At 43.2% G+C, this 15,419-nt stretch overlaps 1 protein-coding gene across 1 annotated transcript; it reads right to left on the bottom strand.

Moving 5' to 3' along the window:
• Nucleotides 1–1,195: 1,195 nt before the first annotated feature.
• Timm17a (translocase of inner mitochondrial membrane 17A) lies at nucleotides 1,196–15,403 on the bottom strand. Its single transcript, XM_087906491.1, has 6 exons — nucleotides 15,245–15,403; nucleotides 12,480–12,579; nucleotides 11,834–11,897; nucleotides 8,677–8,805; nucleotides 6,679–6,789; nucleotides 1,196–1,659 (listed from the first exon to the last, which is right to left on the bottom strand). The coding sequence occupies exons 1-6, from the start codon at nucleotides 15,379–15,381 to the stop codon at nucleotides 1,574–1,576; spliced, it is 627 nt and encodes a 208-aa protein (XP_087762617.1). The 5' UTR covers nucleotides 15,382–15,403; the 3' UTR covers nucleotides 1,196–1,573.
• Between the last annotated feature and the right edge of the window lie 16 nt (nucleotides 15,404–15,419).

The raw sequence follows: 15,419 nt of genomic DNA, 5'->3' as shown, positions 1-15,419 counted from the left end.
CTGCCACTGAACTCACCATCCTCCTGCCTCTGCCTTCCAAGTGCTGAGATTACAACAAGCAGGCCAACAGGCTGGGTGTTGGTGGCGCACACCTTTAATCCCAGCACTCGGGAGGCAGAGGCAGGTGGATCTGCGAGTTCAAAGCCAGCCTGGTTGACAAGAGCTAGTTCCAGGACAGGCTCCAAAGCCACAGAGAAACCTTGTCTCGAAAAAACAACAAAACCAAAAAAAAAAAAAAACAAAAACACCATCAGGCCGGTAACACTCTGAGCACAGAGAATGTTAATGCTAGGGGTTGTTAATCAATGTGCTTGTATTTCCAAGCCACTGAAACACTCATACAAATGTCTACAATAAATACTATTTTACATGCTGTCTGTCTCTGTCTCTCTCTCACACATACACATAATCCATAATCAAAGGAGCAGCTAAGCACTTACTATGTGTACAACCTTGAGCAGAAAGGCAGATGTGCTCACAACATGCCTTCTGAAGGCCATATCACCCCCAACACAAGCAGGAAACTACTCTGTAGGCCGGGGTAAGTTCTAGCTCCACCAGACCCTACAGCACAGTTTGAAAAATCAGCTGCAGAGGACTTGAAACAATTAAAACAAGTATTTTCTTCTTTCTCTGATTTTTTGAGACTGCTGTCAAATTTGGCCTTGAATTTGGCTGCGCCTGCCTCAGCCTCCACAGTGACTGGATTACAGGTGGGAACCATCACACATGCACTCTCTTTTCAACCATGCACTCTATCCCACCCTGCTTCTAAGAATTATTTCCATACAGAGCTGGGTATATAGGAAGCAAGTTGTTTTGATGACCAGGAATCAAGAGATGGCAGCCCTAAGGAGTTTTATGTCCAGGACCATTGTTTTTTGAGATGGGACTCTCCATGAACCCTAGGCTGGCCTGGAACTCATAGAGATCCACCTGCTTCTGGAATTAAAGGTGTGTACTATGCCCAGCTATTCAGCATCTGCTAAACCAAGACAACATTTTGTTTTCAAAGCAAAGGATGAACACGTGGACATATCTTTCAATTTTTGCCCTGTGAAATGATTCATGCTGATTACACAATCCTTCTCGTATATAATTCATTTCAAGTATGATGAGGGGTTGGCATAAACATCCATTATCTGAAGTATGTTCAGTATGAAAGGCAGAGCTCTAAAACTTTAAAAGGAAATGCTAAGTCCCAGGAACCTTTTATTGTCTGAATAACTGTACACAAAATATCAGGCAGAGGAGTCCTGAAGGAAATGATGGCCGAGTTTCACTGTTATTTGCCCATTGGTCCTTTATCTTCTAGGCATGTGTATATATACACTCTTTAAAATGCATTAGACATTTATTTTGATCACGAATGCAATCCATGTGTGAATAAATAAACTCAGTATCTTTTCTCCCCTCTGAGTCTCTTTTAAATAGAAAAATGTGCTAAATGTCTCTTCATGGCCCGCTTGGCCACCGCTGCCCCACCTACGGCTTTAAAGAGACTGTAACTTGATCTTCTGAAACCCTACTGAACTACAGTCCACTCAGGTACAGGACTCCTGGGAAGGATGTCCTACTGATACTGTCGGTAGTCTCCGAAGGGTGAGGGTGGCAGCTGGCTTGAGGGCACCTGCGAGTGGTCTTCTGCAAACTGAGGGCCTGCAATTGAGATGTAAAAGGGATTTTTAAAATAGCAGCATGCGATTAGGAAGTAGAAAAGAAATGAATCAACTTAAAAGTTACTGCTACACCACAATCGTAGTTGGAATTTCTTTATAATCTCAGGAGTTCCCACCAGAGGTCCGCAGATCCTTTAGATTTATCACAGGACAGACTGACTTCCTGGTGTTCTAGAAAGGATAGCCAGGAAAGTCAGATGGATTCATAACAAAAATAAAATAAAATAAAAATTAGTGGGTTTTGTTGTTGTTTTGATTGCTATGTGGTCTCCCTTAGAGCAGGCAGGCCTTGAACTTGCTGCATAGACAGAGATGATCCTCCCGATCCTCCACTCCAAGTGCTAGGATTAGAGGTGTGCACACCACCCGGGTTATGTGATGCTGAAGTGAGCCCAGGGCTCTGCGGATGCTACTCAAACACTCTACCAATCGAGTTCTGTCCTCAGCCCCAGTTTAAAGCAAATGCTATAATAAGTTTCCCTGAGTCAAGACTGGAAGAAAAAAAAACCCAACAAAACAATATTCTACTGTTTCTTAATACAGCTAAAAAACAAAAAATTATGAGTATGTGTGCACACCAGTGTGCAGAAGCCTAAGGAAGTCAGAAAGGCTGGAGTTCCAGGCAGCTGTGAGCTGCCATGTGCATACTGAGAGCTGAACCTTGGTCCTCTGCAAAAGCAGTAAAGGGCTCTTAATCACTGAGGCCCACTGCATACAATTCTAAAAATGTTTAAAATTGTTTTATTTATCTGTATGTGTGTCGATGTACATGTATGCGGGTACCATGGAAGTCAGAGGAGCGGGCTGGATCCCCTGGAACTGGAATTAGAGAATGTTGTGAGCCCCGCAATGTGAATGCTAGGAATTAAACTTGGGTCCTCTGAAAGAATAGCAAGTACTCTTAACCACTGAACTAACTCTCCTGCCCCTCCTGACACATATTTTAGTAGCCATTTAAAATTATCTTGACAAGTCAGGTGGCGGCGGGACATGCCTATAATCCCAGCACTTGGGAGGCAGAGGCAGATGAATCTTTGTGTGTTCCAGGACAGCCAGCGCTACTGACAAAACCTAAAACGACCCTAGGTCTGTTTTTGTTGTTCTGGCAGCACTAGGGGTAAAACCAGAGCCTCTGTAAAGCTCAACCCTTTACCACTAAGTTACAACCCCTTAGTTATGTTTAACAGAATTCATTAATCCAACTTAAATAATAACAGATGTGTTAAGGACCATCTCAAAAACCAAATAAATTTAAAAGAGACAAAGAGAACCCAATGAAAGAAGATCTGAAAAGGGAAGCTGCTCCATAGCTTGCTTTATAACAAAACTCACAGTCCTATTCTAAAAGAGCACCTGGGAACAACAACAAAGTTAGTTTTTTTGAGACTAACTCTCATATAACCCAGGCTAGCCTCAAAATCTGCTATGTAGCTGTCTTGACTAGTTTTGTCAACTTGACAAAAGTTAGAGTCATCTGAAAGGAAGAGTCATTGGAAAGATGGAGCTCTCAATTGAAAAATATCTCCATGGGGCTGGAGAGATGGCTCAGTGGTTAAAGCACTGGCTGCTCTTCCAGCAGTCCTGAGTTGAATTCCCAACAACCACATGGTGACTCACAACCATCTGTAATGAGATCTGGAGCCTTCTACAGGCAAGGAAGGGTACTGTAGACAGAGTGTTCATATATTAAAAAAGAAATAAGCTTTTTTTTGACAAAAGTGGGGAAAATACCTCCTTAAGACTCAGCTGTAATGCAATTCCTAATTAATGATTGCAGGTGAAGGGCCTGCCTTCAGCTCCTGCCTCCAGGTTCCTGCCTTGTTTGAGTTCCTATCCCGACTTCCTACAGTGATGGACAGCGATTTGAAAGTATAAGCTAAATAATTCCCTCCCCACGTTGTTTTGGTGAAGGTGTTTCATCACAGCAATAGCAACCTTAAGACAGTAGCCAAAGAAAGATGACCTTGAACTTTGTTTTAAATTATTTACTTATTTATTATTATGTGTATGAGTGCTTTGCTTAGATGTTTGTGTGTTGTTATATGTATGTCTCATGCCCTCCAGGGCCACAAGGGGCACTGATATTATGGAACATGAGTTGCAGACAGTTGTGAGTTGCTATGTGGATGCAGGGAATTGAACTCCAATCCTCTGGAAGAGCAGCCAATACTCTTAGAAGTTGATGTCTCCAGTGCCCCTTGTTCAACTCTTGAACAAAAAAGCAAACTCACCCACTCCACAACTCTTATAGTCTCATGTAGCCCTAGCTGGTTTTGAATTTGTTATGTAGCAGAAGCTAGCCTTGAACCTTTATCCTTCTACCTCTACCTCCTAAGTACTGAGATTACTAGCTTGTACCATGCCTGGCCAAAAGTACATCTCCTGTCTAAAAATAACATATACCATTTTTAGGTGATGTCTATATAAATGGTGAGATTTAATTACTAGAAAGGAAACTCAGTGGAATAAGATTAAGTTTTTGTTACATATAGTTCTGAATGTCTGAAAATATGAAACTGTTTTATACTAACATGATCAAAACTAAATAAAAAAAATTAGAACGTGACCACCATAATAGTGCAAACTCAGAAGACATGATTAAAAAACAATGTAAAGTAAGAAATCTACATCAACCCACTGAAATCTACAGAAGAGTGTGCTCATAAATTGTGCAAAGATCATAGCTCTCCCTTGGTGCCTCAGTGAAATCAAATCTAGCAGTATGGTCTATTCTAGCTCTGCAACTGAGTCTTATCCATGCTCCAAATAATTTTCAATATGTCTTATTATTCTTCCTATTCCCTTCCCCAAATGCCAAGTCAAGGTTTAGTATGTGTGTTTGGGTCTATAAGTGTATGTATGTATGTATGTGTGTGTGTCCTTGGGAGAAAACCTCAGTGGTGGCTTCTCAGGAGCCCTCTACTTCATTTTAAGACTCGTTTCATTATTACTATTTTTTTAAAGATTTATTTATTAATTATGTATACAGTATTCTGCCTGTATATTTTTCTACAGACTAGCAGAGGGCACCAGATCTCATTACAGATAGTTGTGAGCCACCATGTGGTTGCTGGGAATTGAACTTAGAACCTCTGGAAGAGCAGCCCACTGCTGAGATATCTCTCCAGCCCCTGTTATGTATTTTTTGAGACATGGTCTCATTGTGTGGTCCTGTCTGTTCTGGAACTCACTAGATAGAGCAGGCTGACCTCAAACTCAGATATCTGCCTACCTTCCAAGTGCTAGGATTAAAGGTGTGTGCCATCATGACCAGCTTTAAGATTTTATTTCGAGACAGGGTTTCTCTGCGTAGCTTTGGAGTCTGTCTTGGCACTCATTCTGTACCATGCTGGGCTCGAACTCACAGAGATCCGCCTACCTCTGCCTCCCAAGTGTGTGTGCCACCACCGCCGAGCCTTATTTTTATTTAAGTGTGTTTGTGCGCGTGTGTTCAAGTGTAGGTGCCCTGCAGGGTCCAGAAGAGGCTTTTGGAGCCCCTGGAGCTGGAGATAGAGCTGCCTGGTGTGAATGCTGGAAACTGAGTCATGTCGCCGACAAGAATAGGAGGAATTCGTAACAACTGTGTTGATCTCTTCAGCCCTTAAAAGGCCCTCCAATGGTCTAGAACTTGTTACCCTACCACAAGATCCAGAGTGCTGGGATTACAAGCATGTGTCACCACGCCTGAAACGTGTTCTGGGGGACCAAGCTCACGTGAAGGTGAGGTATTAGCATGACTAAACTCTTTATTTCTCCCACACCAGAATCCTTCTGTCTGCATGCTTCCCTCTAACAGCCAAGGGTTATTTCCATTTACTGTCTGAACGCTGAGATAAAAACCCTGAACACTCATGAGCAGACAGTCACCCACGACCATCAAGTGATTATGCAAGTCCACAATTCAGCCTCTCACTTTCCCGGAACTCTAATTTGATCTCCACCCAAACTCGAGTCTAGTTTATATTTTCTTTTACTTTAGTTTTCCAGGACAGGGTTTCTTTGTGTAGTTCTGGAAATCCTGGAATTAAAGACATCTGCCTGCCTCTATCTCCTGAGTGCTGGGATTTAAGGCATTTGCCTGGCCTATTTTATATTCTTGAAAAAAAGCAATACTTTTTGGGTAGGATAATGTTCCGAGTCTGCTGTTGGTCTTAGTCCCCTAGAATGTAAGTCCTTGAGGTCAGAAATTGTCTACTTCCCTCTTCTACTGTCAGCTACAACAGTTTTGGTCAGTTACCATCATCACCACATACCTGAGTAGCTTTTAAATGACCAGAAACTTCTCTAAATAAATAAATGAACACTAATAAATCTTGAGGTCTACAAAGAAAGACAGACACCAAAAAAACCAAGTAGCCAAAGCATTTTGTCACAAGTTGTCTATAAACATGATGATTATAGGCCTACTACTCTAAAACACTTTTAGTTTTTGTCTATGTGTATGTGCTTGAACCTGCTTGTACGTTAACCACGTATGTGTAGAGCCTGTGGAGGCCAGAAGAGGTCATCAGGTCTGCTTGGAACTAGAAAGGCATTACAGGCAGTTGTGAATGAATGAGTGGATACAGGGAACAGAACTTGGATCCTCTGCAAATGCAGCAAGTGCTGGTAACTCCTGAGCCATCTCTCTAGCTACCACCTATTATGTCTCTCTCTCTTTCTTTTTTTTGGTTTTTCGAGACAGGGTTTCTTTGTAGCTTTGGTGCCTGTCCTGGAACTAGCTCTTGTAGCCCAGGCTGGCCTTGAACTCACAGATATCCGCCTGCCTCTGCATCCCAAGTGCTGGGATTATCAGCATGCACCACCACTGCCGGCTTACCTATTATGTCTTAACTAGCATTTAGGCTTATCATAGGTTCAAGTAAAATGCATAACATGTTAATAACACAGTAGAAATCACAAACTACTCTGTTTTACCAAACAAACACATTCTTCCTTAATGTCAGGAAGCCATTCCCATGTGTGTGAACCTAGAGCATTATGGAGAGAAAGGACTTACCATTGGGAAACTGTGCAGAGGCAAACCTTGTCAACAAGATACCAGCTCCTTCAATTAAAGCTAGGAGAATGCCTCCCATGGCAGCCGACCCCACCATGGCGACCGGTCCATCTGAAGACATTAATAATAAAGATTACTTTAAGGGAAAGGGCTATCCATATACTTATGTTCCTCTCATTCTCAAACTCTTCCACTGCCCCAAGTCAGCAAACAACAGCGGAGAGGTCAGCTCCAGCACACAGCCTGCTTTTTTAAACAAAGCTGTGATGGTTTGAATGAGATGGTGCCATAGGCTCGTATGTTTGAAAACTCGGTCCCCTGGTAGTAGAACCCTTTGGAAAGGATTAGGTGGTGTGCTCTTGTTGGAGGTGTGTCACTGAGGGTGGGCTTTAAGATTTCAAAAGACTTACACCATCCACTGCCTCCTGCTTGCAGACTGAGATTTAAGCTCTGGGATGCCATCTGTTACCCCTGCTCCACCATCAAGTATTCTAACCCGCGGAAACTGTGAGCCCCAAACAAACTTTCTTCCATATATTGCCTTGGTTCTGGTGCCTTATCACAGCAACAGAAAAGGAACCAATTTAAAAGTTATATTGGACAAAGTCATGTTCTTGCTTGCATGCCTTAATAACATCAGCTCACATAGTGCATTGGTGGGGTGGTTCGAAGCAGAGGCAGGCAGGCCTCCATGAGTTTGAGGACAGCCTAGTAAGTTCTAGGCAAGACTAAGTTAAATAGTAAGACTCTGTCTCAAAACAAAACAAAAACAAAACAACAAGATCATGTAGTCTGTAAGTATAATATATTCATTTCTGGGACAGCCAAATGGCTCATTAGGTAAAGGTATTTCCTGTCAAGCCTACTAACCTGAGCTCAATACTGGGACCCACAAGGCAGAAGAAAAGAATCATTCTACAAATCATCCTCTGACTTCTACATGTAGCATGTACAAACTCTTGTACTCATGTGTGCACACACACATGCACACACACACACAAATTAAATTAATGTAATAGAGAAAATTAATTTACTGTTAATGCCTGGACTTTTTCAGGAAAAAGTTTAAAACTTCTAGTCTAAACCCAAAGGAATTCATTTGCTCTTTCCTCAAGGCTGAGAGGATAACCTTTATGCCTAACAGTTGTATGTGGCAGGCAGTGCTAATTCAAGATAACTTTTGAAACTACAGCACAGAGAGTCTGGCACTCTACCAGTGATACAAGTAATAAATGGCCAGTGTTCTTAACCACTGTGTTACACCAGCAAAAATTTATGCCCCCTAGGGCCACACACCTGTAATCCCCGAACTTTGCAGGGGCAAGGAGATAAGGTATTCAAGGTCATTCTGAGCTAGAAAGTTCAAGGCCACTCTGGATTTCATGAGACCCTGTCACCAAAGAAACAAGCAGGGGGCTGGTGAGATGGAATCAGTAGGTATAGGCACTGAATTCAATTCCTGGAACCCAAGTGGTAGAAGGAGAGAAGTAACTCCTGCAAATTGTCCTTTGACCTCATTTAACACATGTGCCCACCCACACACCAGTAAATAATGTAATAATAAATTTTAAAAACCTTGTCCTTTATTCCTTTACTCTTACTTTCAAATCACCATAAATATTTATTCTATACCAAATCAGGCAATTCTCAGTTTCATGCATTACAAATTTAAATAATTTTGTTGTTTTTTTTTTTTTTTGAGATGGGGATTCTCTGTACAGTTTGGAAGGCACTCTGTAGAACACACCTGCCTTGAATTCAGCATTCTGCCTGCCTCTGCTTCCTGAGTGCTGGAACTAAAGACAAGTTTCATTAATTAAAGGCAGATGAGGTTGTTCCAAAAACCTGACTCCCACTGGTATGTTCAAATGATGGTTTATTTAATAGACTGAGAATTTTTAGTTCAATGTATGGCGCCTGCCTACCATGTTCAAGGCCCCAAGTCCAATCCTCAGTGCTGCAGAAGACAAAATAAACAGTGAAATAATGCTCACTTACTTCTTGCTGCCAGGATGGCTCCTGTTAAGGCACCGCTAGTGATGGAGTTCCAGGGATCTTCTTTGCCTCTTATCTGAACCATACTACAGTCAATCATGGAAAACAGTCCTCCCCAAACTGCAAAGCTACCTGTTTTGTAAAAAACAAAGCAAAACATACAAAAAGTAACTAGTTCAGATTTCTTTTGTGCCTTACTGTTATATTATTATTAATATCATAATCAAGTATGTTTGCTTTGAAGCCAGCCCTGGTTATTTAATGAGTACATTAAATCTAGGAGAGAGAAGAGGAAAATTTGCCTCCTAGAGTCTAGGCCCACGCTCTCAGTATGCTTCTCTTTCTACTAACCATTGTGCTCCAGTTTATATTAAAGAATCTTGGGGCTCAAGAAATGACTCAGTGATGAAAAGCGCTAGCTGCTCTTGCAGGGGACTTGAGTTCAGGTTCCATCACCCACATCCGTTAGCTCACAATCACCTGTAACCTCAGCTCCAGGGAGCTGATACCTTCTTCCGGCCTCCACAGGACCTACATACATGTGGCAGACACAGAAATTCATGAATACAACATAAAAATTAATCTCAAGAAAAATTTAAATAAGACCTCCAACTCTTCTGAGGGAAGGGACAGCAAGGAGCTGGATTAGGTCAGTGGTGGAGCTCTTGCCCAGCATGTACAAAGGCCTGGCTTCAATGCCCAGCACCACAAACAAGTTAAATGAACATACATAAGATAAGCCTAAAAGAAGCTACAAATGGTTAAAAACACAGAAATCACTCCGTTAGAATAGAGCACCTTTGTTTAAACAATGTTTCCGTATTTAAACCAAAGGCTCCTGCTTCCTCTCTCTCCTAACTCAGTTCTCTCACCTTCCCTTTCTTCATCGATGTCACAAGCACCTACTCTGACAATCACCACAGAGCACAGAGAAAGCCAGTGCTCTGGACCATATTACAGCACATGCTGCGGAGGCAAATGAACAACCTAGTTGGAGCCAGGGAATGCCAGGGAGTTAGACTTAGGAGGCCTAGTCACTTTTTTAGAACCACTAAATCAGTGGTTCTCAACTGGGGATCGAGTCTCCTTTGGTGGTTGTGCATCAGATAGCAGCAAAATTAGTTACTAAACTAAAGTGTTGAAGCATTAGGAAGGCTGAGAGCCGCTACTCTAAAATCTCAGAATGGCAGGAAACAGGACGCTAACAAGAGCAACAAACTGGGCTCCAACAAATGTCTGAAGCTTATGGCTGCACAGGCTTCCTCCAGATCTCACGTGCTCAGCAGGAGCCCCTCATCTTTGGTCCAATATTAGGGATCTCATCCTTGGAATGGAGAGATGGCTTAGGGTTTAAGAGGACTGACTGGCTGCTCTTCCAGGACTCAGGCTTCCTTCCCAGCACCCACATGGCAGCTCACACCCATCTGTATTTCCAGCTCTATGGGATCCAGACCTGTTTCTGGCCTCTGTGGGCACCAGGCGCACAGTTGGTATATGTACACATACAAGCAAACCACAAAATTAAAAACCCCGAAACCTCAAAACTTGTCATTCAGGGTCAGAGTGTTTGCTAAGACAGCACTTATTCCCAAGAAACAGGGCCAGTGAGATGGCTCAGGGGTAAGAATACCAAGCACGATGATGTGGGAACCCTCATGGCGGAAAGAGAACAGACTCTCTGAGCTACACACACAAGCATGCACGCACGCACCCCTCCCCCCTTGCCAAATAAGTCATAATGTAATACAAGAAAGAAATGTATACAGGCCACTTTGTGCCTGGTGCCCAGGGGCCAGAAGTGGGCCTAGATCCCCTAGAGCTGGAAACAGACTGGTGTACAGATACCATGTGCGTACCGGTAATGGAACCCGAGTCCTCTGAAAGAGCAGCCAATGCTCTTAACCCCCAAACCATCTCTCTAGTCCAAGTAATGAGTCTTTACCACGACTTAGGAAAAACAGTCAACTCTGATTTGATGTCATATCTTATGTGACATAATTTCCATACATATTTTTGGTTATTTCCTTTCTTCTAGTTACCGAGTAACCAAGTTTTATAATTGCTGTGTTTTTATAATCTTCTGATATTTTGCACTGATTTCTGCACAATTGTTAATGTTATCCTTGGAGAACCCAAACAGTTAAACTGGTCTCTCTGACCTTTATCACATTTCTCCTCAGCATTATGCTATCCTAGAAACTCCCATTTCTGTCTCTAGAAATCTGAGCTATGAACACAGCCCTTCTTCTGGAAAAGAGGGGTTGTGCTGGCTAGTCTTATGGCAACTTGACATGAGGAAACCTCAGTTGAGAAAAAGGCCTCCATAAGATCCAGATATGTGGGGGCTGGAGAGATGGCTCAGTGGTTAAGAGCATTGCCTGCTCTTCCAAAGGTCCTGAGTTCAATTCCCAGCAACCACGTGGTGGCTCACAACCATCTGTAATGAGGCCTGGTGCCCTCTTCTGGCTTGCAGACAGAATACTGTATACATAATAAACAAATAAATAAATATTAAAAAAAAAAGAGAGATCCAGATATGTGTTTTCTTAACTAGTGATTAATGGAGAGGGCCCAGCCCACTGTGGGCGGTCCCATCCCCGGGCCGGTGGTCCTGGGTTTTATAAGAAAGCAGGTTTGAGCTGGGTGGTGGTGGCGGCGCAGGCCTTGAATCCCAGCACTCAGGAGGCAGAGGCAGGCAGATCTCTGTGAGTTCGAGGCCAGTTTGGTCTACAGTTAGTTCCAGGACAGCCAGGGCTACAGAAACCCTGTCTTAAAAAAACAAAAAAGAACCCCCCAAGACAAATTAGAACAGAACAAACACTGAATATCTGAATGACAGAAATAAGATTTTAAAAAAACATTAATTCAACTTAACTTTCCAAACAAAGCATCAATCCAAAAAAATAAAAACTTACAGAGATACTAAGACAAGCAGAGTAAATGAAAATCACTAATATAAAAAAAGAAAGAAAGAAAAAGAAAAAAAAATAATTTGCTGACTGAACTCCTGTAATCTTAGTACACAGGACCTTGTGTTTGAGTTCAGTATGGGGACAAATGAAGAAAGGGAAGTCAGACGAACAGGAGGACAGACAGGTATAGCCAGCCTCAAGTTCAAGTAAGCAGAAAAAGTCTGAATAAATGGAAACATTCTCCTTACCTCCCAATTGTGGAGCCCTGGTTTTAATAGCTGTCAAACTCCCTCGGAGTCTGTGGTTTACTCCCTATAACAAAAACAAAAGGAAATGGTCTAAATGTAATAAACTGGGGGCTCGAGAGATGGTTCAGTGGTTGAGAACACTTGCTGCACTTCCAGAGAACCCAGGTTTGATTCCCAGCATCTTACATGGTAATGCACAATAGTCTGTAACTCTGGTTCCAGAAGATCCAATGCTACTTTCCAGCCTCTGTGGGCACCAGGCATGCACATGGTATGCAGACATACATGCAGGCAAAACATCCACATACATAAAACAAGTTAGGGCTGGAGAGATGGCTCAGTGGTTAAGAGTACTTACTGCTCTTCCAGAGGACCCAGGTTCAATTCTTAGCACCCACATGGTAGCTCACAACTGTCTGTATGTAATTCCAGTTCTAGGGATCTTATCCATGGGCATCAGGCACCAAGCAATGCACCAAGCAATGCATAGACATACATGCAGGCAAAACAACCCCCAACCCCCACACACAAAATAATAAAATCATATATAATAAGTGTGCTATATTTCTAACCCACCAATGCACCCATAAACATCAACCAGCCCTGGCTTCCAGTGAAAATAAAATAAGACCAGTCACCCACTCACCACTGGAGAATTTCGAAAGCCTTTGAAGGCTTGAAAGATACCACCACCTATGGTACCCATGGTAAAGGCACCACCACAGTCGTCCACGATTCGCCAGGGGCTAAAAACAGAGGAAGGGGGAGAAAGACGACTTTAATTCTCACTTATAAACCACAGAAACCCTAAAACTTTCTTTACTTAATAACTGAAGGGATATAACAGGTTGTAGTGTGGAGTCGACTGCAGCCAATACACTTTAAGGTTGTAAAATAGGGGCAAATATACTAAACACATCCATAACTACTCAGTCTCAAGTCCTAGAAGGCAGAAGGATTTATCATCTCTCTCTCTCTCTCTCTCTCTGGCTATTTGAGACAGGGTTTCTCTGTGTAGTTTTGGAGCCTGTCCTGTACTCACTCTGTAGACCAGGCTGGCCTTGAACTCACAGAGATCCACCTGCCTCTGCCTCCTAAGTGCTGGGATTAAAGGCGTGCGCCACCACCACCCAGCTCAAACCTGCTTTCTTATAAAACCCAGGACCACCGGCCCGGGGGTGGGGGCGGGGGGGGGGGACCACCCACAGTGCGCCACCACCGCCTGGTTCAGCATTAAGTTTTAAAGCAGGAACCCAACAAAGATTCACTAGCTGCAGACACAGTGAGTTTTAAAGCAGGAATCCAACAAAGATTCACTAGCTGCAGACACAGTGTTAAAAGTCTGAAGTTTCAGGATAACTAAGTTCAAAACGGCATTTTAAACTTCAGTTTGCATCAGATCCATTTAACACACTAGGATAACATCTATTAATTAGAAGTTAAATTTGTAAAGTCAACATCTAAATATTGCACCCCAATTTACACAACGCTGAAACTTCAGTAATTTGATCAGGAGATCAGAACTTTTCCTCTAGGGATTTGGCTAATAAAAGTCTGTATAGAACCTAGGACCTGACACACACAACATCTCCAGTCTTGCTAAGTCGGCTGTATTACTGTAAAGATTTATGTACGTTTTTCTTTTGTATATCACTCAAAGCCTATTTATACACACACACACACACACACACACACACACACACACACACACCCTAGGAACAGGGTAAATTCTGTTTCAGCCAACTCTCAGCAGAGTTGTAATTCCTCCACCATCTCTTCCAAATAAAAAGCTGGTCGGTCACTGCTGGCACACATCATCCACCAGGTTTCAAATCTAAATGAATTCCGTGAAACGAACACTTAGACTATAGTTTCTATAGTGTTCACAGGCTCCTTGGGCAAGCACAGAGAGGTTTACTCAGGCTTATAAACAATTTCGCAACAAACTCTAAAGCTAGCAAAGTAAATTTCTCACTGCATCAGACAGTCTCAGGAGACAAGCCCAGAACTGGGAGTGGTGGCACGCACTGGTAATCCCAGCACTTGGAAGAGGTCAACCTAGGCTACATGGCAAACCCTGTCTTAACCCGTAACCTTTGGTCCTTCCCTACAAAAAGACTAGCACTATAGTGAATTAGCCCATGGACAATCACTAAAGTACAAGAATGCATTTAAGCCTACCATTATTGCCCACAAGAATCTGAATAATGACTTATTTTTCCTTGCGGATTCATAATCTTTTAACTTGACAAAAAGATTATGACTGTCTCCTCTGAATTGTACAAATGAACAAAGGCTCAGACAGAAATTAAGTAGCCTGCCCCAAAACAAACAAGAAACTAGTAGAGCCAACTAAAAGCACAAATTTTGGGGCTCCAAACTCACCAAACTCTTTCCACTGTATTTAAATAGCCTAAAGGATTCTGAGAGAACAAATGGGAAAAAGAAGTCTAAGACAACGATTAAACCCATATACTCTTTTAGCCAGTGCTGACAGCCCTCCGAAGGCGGGTGTGGTCACAGAAAGATGAAGCATATTTGAGGGTGGGACCACAGAGAAGGCCATCAAATAGTAACTGAAAAGTCTTGAGCAGGCACACAATCTGAGGAACACTGCTCCTTTCTCATTATAAACAAAAACAAAGCAAAACCAGATTAACCTTAATATCAAGGTTTAACTATTTGCTGTGATCCCTGAGGTTCTGACAACTTGAGATTCAACAGCTATTACACTAATTTACAGCTTATTTTTGCTATGCCTGATTTACTCATGACTGGTCTTTGAGCCAAGCACAGAGCCCTCACTTAATAAACGCTTAGTGAATGAAATTATTTCTGTTCATGGCTTTTCCCGAAGAACACATGCAGCTCATCTCTTCCTATTTGCCACTTTTCCTCCAGGAATTCCGCGCAGGAAATACCACCCGAGCCTACAAGGAGCTCATCCAGACCCCCTGGCCTCTGGGTGAAACCTATGGTCTACTCTTTTGATATGCCTCTTCATGGGGGCCCCTTCAACCATACAAATAAGGCCTCAAGTATGGCACTCAGAGATCTACATTCCCTTCGCCGACGTAGGACCTGAGGTCTAGAGACGTGCCCAAGGTCACCTCAGCCGGCAAAGGGGATCACTACTAATTGTCCCCACACCAGATTGACAGCACCTGACCTAGAGAGGAGGTTCCAAGGCCACGAAGCCAAGCACTGAACCTCCTCGCTAGGCACAAGGTCACAAGGGTGTTGGGTGCCGGCACACAGCGCTGAAAGCCACCTGGTCACCCGCGCCCGCACCACCCACAATTGCCAGCTCTCGGCGCTGAGCCGCGCGGAGCTCGGCTTGCACCTCGGAATCCGACCACGGCGGACGGAGGGGGTAAGGGACAACAACAATAGCGGCTTGCCGCAGCTCACCATGGCTCCCTCGCGTACTCCTCCATCTTGGTTCCAGCCCGCGCGAGAATACCGGGCACGCAGGACTTCCGGAAACTGATCTCTGTGGCGGAAGTGATCCCAGGGAAGGGCGTGTTACTGGGCGGGGATTGGATCATCGTTTCCTGTCGCAGCCAATAGCGCTCGAAACTCCGTG

Source organism: Myodes glareolus, chromosome 5 (assembly GCF_982192425.1).
Source record: "Myodes glareolus chromosome 5, mMyoGla1.1, whole genome shotgun sequence".
NCBI lineage: Eukaryota > Metazoa > Chordata > Mammalia > Rodentia > Cricetidae > Myodes > Myodes glareolus.
The sequence above is the reverse complement of the archived record's forward strand: the minus strand, read 5'-3'. Positions and strand labels throughout refer to the sequence as shown.

What these genes read in the sequence shown, in the direction of transcription:
- Timm17a (XM_087906491.1), bottom strand. Translation starts at nt 15,381, where the DNA reads ATGATCCAATCCCCGCCCAGTAACACGCCCTTCCCTGGGATCACTTCC. An exon ending in GCTTTCGAAATTCTCCAGTG is followed by an intron (nt 11,898 to 12,479) that starts GTGAGTGGGTGA and finishes TTTTTGTTATAG; the next exon opens with GGAGTAAACCACAGACTCCG. An exon ending in CTCTGCACAGTTTCCCAATG is followed by an intron (nt 1,660 to 6,678) that starts GTAAGTCCTTTC and finishes TCTCAATTGCAG; the next exon opens with GCCCTCAGTTTGCAGAAGAC.